General features: G+C 35.0%; 1 protein-coding gene across 1 annotated transcript in view; it reads right to left on the bottom strand.

The window, feature by feature from the left end:
• Nucleotides 1-9,454, bottom strand: part of LOC117109314 (putative uncharacterized oxidoreductase YDR541C) — a 12,454-nt gene extending 3,000 nt beyond the window's left edge. Inside the window, exons 1-6 of the mRNA XM_033251586.1 lie at nt 9,254-9,454; nt 5,072-5,273; nt 3,960-4,135; nt 2,510-2,635; nt 1,825-2,031; nt 873-953 (exon numbers count right to left, since the gene is read on the bottom strand). Of these exons, the coding sequence (XP_033107477.1) occupies nt 873-953; nt 1,825-2,031; nt 2,510-2,635; nt 3,960-4,135; nt 5,072-5,273; nt 9,254-9,293 (832 nt within the window). The 5' untranslated portion in view covers nt 9,294-9,454. The remainder of the gene's footprint in view (nt 1-872; nt 954-1,824; nt 2,032-2,509; nt 2,636-3,959; nt 4,136-5,071; nt 5,274-9,253) is intronic.
• Between the last annotated feature and the right edge of the window lie 239 nt (nt 9,455-9,693).

Raw genomic sequence — 9,693 nt, 5'->3', positions numbered from 1 at the left:
TTTATATACTGTTATATATATTTATTGACCTTTTATATACTTTTAACTGGAGACCATGTCTTTAAGTTTCATTTTCAACTTACTTTGGCCTCCTTTTGTAATGTATAATTATTCTGAGTTCTTTTTATGTATGTATGTGTATGGAGAAATAAATGAAACAAACAAACAATAATAATAATATTTTATATAATAATACATGTTAGATAATGATATGACTAAAACACTTTTCTTTGCAAAAGATCCTAAGGATAGGTAGGTAGATTTTTCCAAAGTTTTAATCTGTTACAAAATTATATTATACTTAAAGAATTAATGTAGAAAATAAATTATTAATTAATAATAACAATAATATTTATTTGGCAGGGTAAAGTACAATCTTTCGAAGAGCTTGAAACCCAAACAGAAAACTGCTTTAAATCCATTATCGAATACAACAGATATAAAAAAACTTATACACTAAACTAATTAATTGTATAACATTTTATTGTTTTTTTTTTAATCCTTTTACCTTTGTTGTCGTCTTTTACTTTTTAGGCATTTATTGATTTGTACATATTCTTTTTCATTCCTCTATATAATCCTTTAGGTTTCAGGTAGTTTTAAAGTGTAATCTCTCGCAATTCAACATTTGCTTGATCTGTACATTTATAATTTACTGATGCATGCTTTTAATCCTTTAGGTTTAGGTAGTCTAAAATAATGTTTGTAATCCCTCAGCAATTTTGCTGCTATAGAGAAGTTTAATAAAATGAATTTGAATTTGAATAACAAAAAAAACAAAAAACAGATTAATTGTATAACATAAAATTAGATACTAGATGCTGTGATAACTGAATAAAATAAAAAGCTACAAAGAAACAACTGAATCCAACCTTGAGGCTTGAACTCTGCAGCTAGAACGATAGAGACATCTTGCATCGACATGTTTTTAGTGGCCATTATGTGTCGTTTACCTGTAGTGGAGTTCAACAACACAGTCATTAATATCATGCTATATTTTTGTACTTTGTTTGTAGTATTCTAGTTTGGGACACATTAAGCCGGGCTATCACTGCATCGTACGAATGTCGCACGATACTGACGTATCTCTAAGGTCTGAATGCAGCCATAGATAAGTGTTAGATGAGGTCTAGGGCTTGATAAAGGGAAGAAAATTGACTGAGGGATAGTATTGGTTGATAATGGAGGGGATTAGCGGACTAGGGGGATAATCATAAGTGTGAAGGATGGGGTTTTTGATAAAAGAGGGGAAGCTAGGGCTGATCAATCATTATCAATCTATATTACTTTAATGTACAACAAACAGGGCAGAATATAATATTGAATGAGTAGGAGTAGGAGATAGGTTGAGGTGATATGATAATAGAGGTGATGAGGGTTGAATAATAAAGATAGGGATAAAAAGTGGGATATAGAGTTAAATGATAAGGGAGAGGGATAGACTGGAATAAAAAGGAAGGAGCTAGGTGGGTTTTAATGGAGGTTGATACGAAGGAGTTAAAATAGATGACTAAGACAGGCTTCTAGTTTCGGGAGATAAAGGAGGAGGATAGGGTTCATGATAATTGATAGTCAAAAATTATAATGCACCGTTTTCGAAAATGATCAAAGGCACTGCTTACCTTCAAGATTTGTTAAAACTAGGTTTTGGTTTAGGTTTTAGGTTTTGGTTGGGTCATAATGTATGGGTATGGTTTGAGAAATTTGGCTGATAAAGAAGGAAGCGAATAATGAAAGGCTCAAATATAAGCAATTGCATATGTACCCATGATAAATAAACTTAAAAATTATCAATTTGTAAAACTAAACGTTTAGAATGCTTACCAACTACAGTGTCATAGGTCATCGCACGGACATGGGCAGCAGCAACATTGCGAACATCAACACAAGGAAAGTTAATTGCAGGAAGTAGAGACATCTCACGGTTTAACATTTGGCTTACCATGGAGGCACTAGTTCCTTTGGTATTCGTCAGGTACGGACCAATAATAAGTGATGGATTGATCACAGCAAGCTCAATCTTAGAATCATCTGAATAAGTACAAGCAGGGTTAACAGGAGGGCATAGGGGAGTGTAGGGGTAAACCACCCTCCGCCCCCACCCCTTCCCACAAAGCCTGAGCAACTAATGGGTCATTGTGTCACAGTCTCTTAGAATCTCATAAGCTGCGTACGCCGGGCATTAAAAACTTGGTTTGGTTTGCTCATTAAGGTTAAAAAAATAGGTGAAAAACCTTAAGTTCAAATTGATGGACACCGATATGCACATTATGTTTTCTGCATTATGTTCTTCTAATGAATCATGGTTTCTTTCTTTTTTTTTTTACAGAATTTTCAAATACTTTGCTTTTTTCTACAGGTCTAGTTTCTACAGCACAAAAACAATTATTATGATATCCTTATTAAGTTGATGATGATAAGTATATTGATTATAGCAAATTAATACATTTATATAGCACCTATTAAAATTATTTCATAAATTCTGAATGAGGTGTGATCAGAAACAAACCTGGTAAACCATTGATGTAATCCCAAGCTGCCTTCTCGGCCATCGTCTTACTCTTATTATAAGCTGACTCTTTAGTTCCGGTGTTCCAGTCTTCCTCAGAAACTGATCTTGATTTTGAGAAAGAAGCTGCAAATAAAAAAAAAAATACAATTGCATACTTTACATTAATTTTAACAGTGGCATTTAAGCCCTGGATCCCCATCGGGGAAGAAACTTATTTCATTGGGGAACATTCAAAAAAGCATTTTTACAGCCGGAGAGTGACATTTCAGGGCATCTAGAAATTCCTATTTCTAAAATTTGCTCAGAAGAACTTGGACCCCTTTTAATTTGGACATCTTATTGGGAACTTTGACCCTGTGTCAGGGACCTTGAACCAGGCAATCAGGCAATTGCTGGCACTGCTATTTAGATGAAAGGGTAGGCTAAAGTAGGGGAGAAAACGAAAAAGTGGTTGTATCCAGATGGTTCTGGATAGCATTGGAGTAGATGGAAGAATAAGAAAGGCATTGACCTTCATGACCCTTTATGGCTGATGATTGAGGTAGGATGGTGATGACAGACTGGAGAGAAAATAATAATTTCTAATTATATTGATTTTTAATGTCAAAATTGTGTAATAATTGAATAATTAACTTAAATTAGTGATCTTTGTATGATAGTTATCTCTTAATTTTAGTTTTACAATTAATTTAGTAATTAACTTAATTTTTTTTAATGGTCCTTTTTCCCCGCTTTTTCTTGTATTTGTCTAACGTGATTTATTCTTGATGTTTGTGCGGTCACTTTTTGTTTAATATTTTTTATACTGTTGAAGAATATGTTAATTCAACTTGAAGTTGCAATAAAGAAAGATTGATATGAATAATAATTTGACAATTTTTCATGATATCTGGTGGTCCATCATGATCATGATAATAATCATGATGTTAATGACGATGATAAGTATGATGATGATAACAAAAAAATTAAAAATTAAAAATTGATACATTTATATATCACCTGTAAAAGCAAAAATGTGAATAGTAAGGTTGTACAAAAAATACTTATTAGAGAGAATTAAAATTAGCCCTAAAAAAACTTTGTAACACCAAAAGGCAATTCAACAAAAGGACGCACACCTTCACTCGCAAACATAGCGCATGCGTACAGTCCTTTGATCTTTACTGTGGCATCGACAATCCGATACTAGTTGCGAGTACAGCCATCAATTATTAGTCTATGCGTGCCATACGTTTTATGGTTTTAGTTATTATTTTATAAACTTTGGGTACTTCGCAATGTCTGTTACATCTGATTTCTTATGACCACCAGCGCTGCGCTGACCAACAAAATGAAAAGCTATAGCAAATGAAAATTTACAATTTTTATAAAAATTCATGTTCTTAAATAACATTAAACTGTCACTTTGACAATGTTGAAGTAATATTGAAAAAATATTGAAACTTACTGATAGCTACCAAAGAACTTGTAAGAACAACTCGTTTGACCTTAGCTGCAACCGCAGCCTTCAAAACTACCATCGTGCCATCGACTGCTGGTCTAATGACTTCATCTTCGTTGGCAGGATTGCTTGCTGGAAATGGACTCGCAACATGCATCACATGGCTACAATCAGCAACAGCACTGCGAGATAAACATTCAATTACACAGTTGTAAATATTTTATTATACTTTTTGTTACTTCTTTTATATCCACCAACAGGCACTCGTACATTACAGGTATTAGTATAAACTTCATGGGCAATATCATTAACACTAATATCTTTCAATACTTGCATACAATGTTTGAGCTTAAATTAGTGAGTTTTGGATCTGAGACGATGAGTACTTCGGGAACATATGCTAATTATCTATCACATAAGATGCGACCTACAATGAGTTGAGAAAAAATAATCTTTAGATTGCAACGCATGGAAGAGCGATATCAGAGCACAGTATTGTTAGCGCACTAGCTAAATCAAATGAATTGAAGTAGACGTGCAAGTTAGTATGTCTCTTATTGATTAGAGAATTTTCAAAGTTAATTTCATGTAATTGTCTGCAGTAGCACATCCTTGTCCTATGCCAATTTCAACCTGAGGCATGAAAATGATTTCTGATCAGAAAACACATGCATACAAAATAAAACCTGATCAACATTGAATGTTGAGTCTAAAGTTCTGTTTACACTATATGATCTGCCCATATATGGGTATAATGGAATCATCACGCCCATATATGTGTGTAATATGACATTACCTTGCTCACATACGGGCAGTTAACACAAATTTGTCATATAAAATTTGTTAGTTTGAACAATGTCTCTGCCTACACTTTACATACAAATATGAGCATATAAAATAAAATTTGACCGTGTAGACAAAACAAATAATTTTGTTGGTCATAATAGGTATACTATAAGCATGATAAAGTTCAAATTTAATCAAATTGTTAATCATAATGATGACAAAGATAATAGTTTAAAGAATAATTAAACTGTTACATGCAGCTAAGTGCTAACTCTAACTGTCACAAATGCACATCAAAAGCAAACGATTCTTGTGTGCACTGCACTTAATACCTTTCCCATCCATCTTCCTTTTGGAGATCAGCTTCCACAAGTTCTAACTCATATGCAGCGTTCGGACAAAGCTCTTTAAGTGGTTTTATCTTCTGTTCGTTCTTTGTGCTTCGCACTGTTCCTCTGACCCTGTGACCTGCTTCCTGTAACTGTTTCACCACGTGGGCACCAAGATAACCTGAGGCACCAGTAACTAACACTCCTATTAACAAACAACAACAGAAGTTTAAAATGCTGAATCACACCAAATTCTGATAGATAATATTACCATAAAATGTGCATTGTAGTGAAACATATTTTTTAGCAGAAGGTGTAAAATTCCATAAAAACAACAATTATAATCAATAACAGTAACAACAATAAAGATAATATGATGATGATGATGATGACGATGATGATGATGATGATGATGATGATGATGATGATGATGATGATGGTGATGGTGATGTTGATGATGATGATGATGATGATGATGATGATGATGTTGATGATGATGATGATGATGGTGATGGTGATGATGGTGATGGTGATGGTGATGATGATGATGGATGTTATTATGATGACCATGATCATATTTTTCAAAACAGTGAAAAAAGAATACCAACAAATTTATTCTGCTGGGGGAAGTCGCCAATTAAAGTGACATACAAAAACTCATAATAAACCAAACACTGAAAACTAGAAAAACTTCAATCATCAATGTATTCAGACAAAATCATACATAACAAAGAAGAAATAATAATGAGCCTCACTTTGCTAGGATTACAAATCATGTTTGCTAACACTCTGGCCCTAAAGGCCACTATGATATGCGAGTTTGAATCAAGCCATAAGTAAATAGTGTGCACCACCATAGGTCATGAAGGTCAGAGGCTGAAATCATGTTTGAGTCAAAAGCAATTCATTCATGGTTGACTTTGCTTGAGTTTAAAATAATAATACAGTATACCCTATTAAGGTTACAATTACTTTGTACAAAAAAAAAATGTTTTTTTCTGAATCAACAGACTGTGATAAACTAAGCATTGTCTGATCCCCAAGATTTTGGAAGATAATGTTTAATAAGTGTCTCTCACACACACACATAAAAGAGTATTAAGAAGACAACATTATATAGCCTGTGGTGCCATTAAATATATTGGGTTCATCATCTTCATTTGACCTAATATTTTATAATCAAGTGGGAGCACACTCATGTCATGTACTTGATATCAACAGTAAATTTCTCAAACACAAATTAGCATCTTATGGCCGAATCCAGAGAAAAATCTGGGTAAGGCTAATTAATGCAATGCACAAACTTTTGTTTTTCTTTTAGTATTGTTTGATTGTGTCTATTATTTGCACTCATTAATTGCTAAAAGTACTTACTGGAAAAAGCACAGTAATACTAAGTTAAAGGTGATAAGAACTTAATGAATAACTATTGGCCAATCTCTGTATTTTTGTCATTTAGCCAAAATAACAGTGCGAGGTACAAGAGCAAATAATTGATTACATATCTAGAGATGACCGCATTAGTACATTGATCAGTTGCTATTTTCTACAAAATTCCTCAGCTGCATAAATGCCTATGTGGTTGACCACTAAAGACATTTTAATGATGGTCAAAGTTTCTTCAATAAAACTAGCAAAAGTGCTGAGTGTGAATACCAGATCATTTTAACCTTAAAAGCAGTTTTGCTTTTGGCAACATAAAACTATTTTGGCCAAACGAAATTAAGATGATACAAAAGCTACATACCTTCTAAAGCAAATTTTATTGCAAAATGTCTCAGAAGGTAAATGAAGCTGAATCAATCAGGGGAGGCCGGGGGAGGGGCACCACAACAACAACAAATCTAAACAATCTACCCCCCTCCCACCCACCTGCACATTATATTCTTTGTATATATGGTATGTCTATCAAGCCTGATCAAGCCTGTAGGCAAGATTTCTGAGGGTTAGGGAAAATGGCATTTCTGAAAAAGTGGTCGGTTCTTTTGAACCCCTCGGCTATGGGCTTGGCCTGTTGTGTACAAATGGTCAGGAACATTTTTTAAAAAAATAATTAAAGTGGATCATTCCAAGCTATGTGCTAAGCATTTAATAGTTTGTTGTTGCATAAACACACCAAGGAGGTATATACCTCCTTGAACACACTGAGCAAACAGAAAGTTTCAATAGGTCTCCCTTTCTAGGCACAATAAACACATTTGTGTACACAGCAGTCAAGTACATACTGAACTGGTAACTGCAGCTCCATAAATGTAAAGGTTAAATCAAAATATTTCAAGGTCAAATTTCTATAAGAACAGAATGTGCAAGAATCCATTATTTTAAGCACAGTAGCAGATAAGATTGTAAAAAAAATTAGACATTTCAATTATTTCAATTCTTATTTTATTCAAATTTCATTGGAACAAAATCACCAGAATGGTAAAAACAGCTGAACAAACACCTCTATAAAGCTGTCTTACCACCGTATAAAGATCTAATAAAAAAACAAGAACGATTTTATATTAAAAAGATTTGTGGAATTTGTAAACAACGGGAAATTTGTATGTATTTCCCTAGCACAAACTAAGTTGATTTAATAAAATTGTAATTTATAAAATAAGAACCACGACAACAAGATTTGCTTAAGTGAGAATTGGCAACACAAACAGATGTTTCAGCGATGGATGGGGGGGAGGGTGTAGGAAAACTGAAAATTATTGTATTGAAACCGGTAAATTTTAAAAACTATTGAAGACGATTTTAAACAATAATTCATAGAGCATTTTTTTTTGGCATTAAGTCAATTATCAAACATGCATTAACATGAGTCATCATCATTATCATCGTGTTTGTCCCCTATAAGGGGGAGGGGGGAGTTGGGTCTTCTCAATATCATCCTCCATTTTATGTGATCTACTACTGTACCACCTTTAAGTTGAAAAATTAGCTCAAATTTGTGCAGACATCTCTATAAAAAAATAGGTTCACAAAATTGTAACTTCTGCACTACTCAAATAGTCAGATATTAAGATTAAGTCAAAGCTTAATTTTCAGCAAAATCTGAGCGGAAATCGCCCTTATTTTTCGAAATGTGCAGACAGAATTTTATTTTTGTGCTGAGGACATGATCTTACGGCCTAGTCCTTCTTTACAGTCTGGCCCCCATATCATTCATTCATACCATTTAATTCTTAATGTTGAATTCTGTCTCTTACTTATATAGGAATCAATGTACCAACATGGTATGGGCATAGGCTTGGGGTGCAGATGCTCCCCTCCCAATGTTCCTTTAAGTGGGTTAAAATACTAAAAATTAACATTAAGTTTTCATTGGAATAGGAATTTTGTTCCGCATTCTCAATTTTCGCATTCCCCACCCCTTAATCGTTTTTCAACCCCCTCCCCCACCAACAAAAACTAGCCTGTTCCTCTGCATGGTGGCATGGTACACCCTGGACAGAATAGCATGACCAAGTATTAACAAGAATTTATCATTTCTATGGTATAAATGTAGGTTTCTGAATATTCTCGCCTACACAGCTAGTCTCATCAACCTAATGCCCATGAAATGGTCCCTTACTATGGAATGCCAAAAGGACAAAATACAATTGGTAGCAGTGCAAAACTGAGAGTCAGCAGTGCAAAACTAAGAGTCAGCAGCGCAAAACTGAGAGTCACCAGTGCAAAACTGTGTTTTGCACTGTGACTCTCAGTTTCGCACTGTGTTTTGCACTGCTGACTCTGTGTTTTGCACTGTGACTCTCAGTTTTGCACTGTGACTCTGTGTTTTGCACTGTGACTCTCACTTTTGCACTGTTACTCTGTGTTTTGCACTGCTGACTCTCAGTTTTCCGCTGCTGACTCTCAGTTTTGCGCTGCTGACTCTGTGTTTTGCACTGTGACTCTCAGTTTTGCACTGTGACTCTGTGTTTTGCACTGTGACTCTGTGTTTTGCACTGCTCTCAGTTTTGCGCTGCTGACTCTCAGTTTTGCGCTGCTGACTCTCAGTTTTGCACTGCTGACTCTCAGTTTTGCACTGCTGCCAATTGTATTTTGTCCTTTTGGCGTTCCATACCTTACGGGTGGGCGTGACACTGCGGACGAGATCACTGAACTGAGGACGAACAGCCCTTCCGACCTGTCAGTGTCTACCTAACCTACCTACTAGGCTTTACTGCTATGATGGATTTTTCCATTACTTACTTGTTACTCCATCTGCATCATTTGACGCCATGTCTATCATCTACTATATTGTCTTCGTTAACCTGTTGTTAATTACCCGTTCGCAACACTACCCAGTCCCTCAACACTAACCCCGTTCTCAATTAAACACTGCCCGGCACTGTTCTCAGCTCAGCACTATACACCGGCGTTCTCACGCTCTGTTTTACTGATTCTGTATTATTTTTAGCATGCTCAATCATGCGAAACAAAGTTTTAATCTTTAGAGGGCATGCTTTATTGTGTATGCCGGTGGCGCGCCGGTGCCGATTTCATATGTGACTGCGCCTATTGAGGCTTTGAATGTTTAACCAACTATGATATGATTATGATTAATACATTTTGTATTTAAAAACTATTACATTTTACTTGCTTTAACATCAATCATTTTGTAGGGTTGTCAGGCCCGTAGCCAGGTCAAG

Source organism: Anneissia japonica, unplaced genomic scaffold (assembly GCF_011630105.1).
Source record: "Anneissia japonica isolate Jap-2015-1 unplaced genomic scaffold, ASM1163010v1 scaffold287761_len698747_cov189, whole genome shotgun sequence".
NCBI classification, from domain to species: domain Eukaryota; kingdom Metazoa; phylum Echinodermata; class Crinoidea; order Comatulida; family Comatulidae; genus Anneissia; species Anneissia japonica.
Note: the sequence above shows the minus strand (reverse complement) of the source record. Positions and strands in the feature narration are given on the sequence as shown.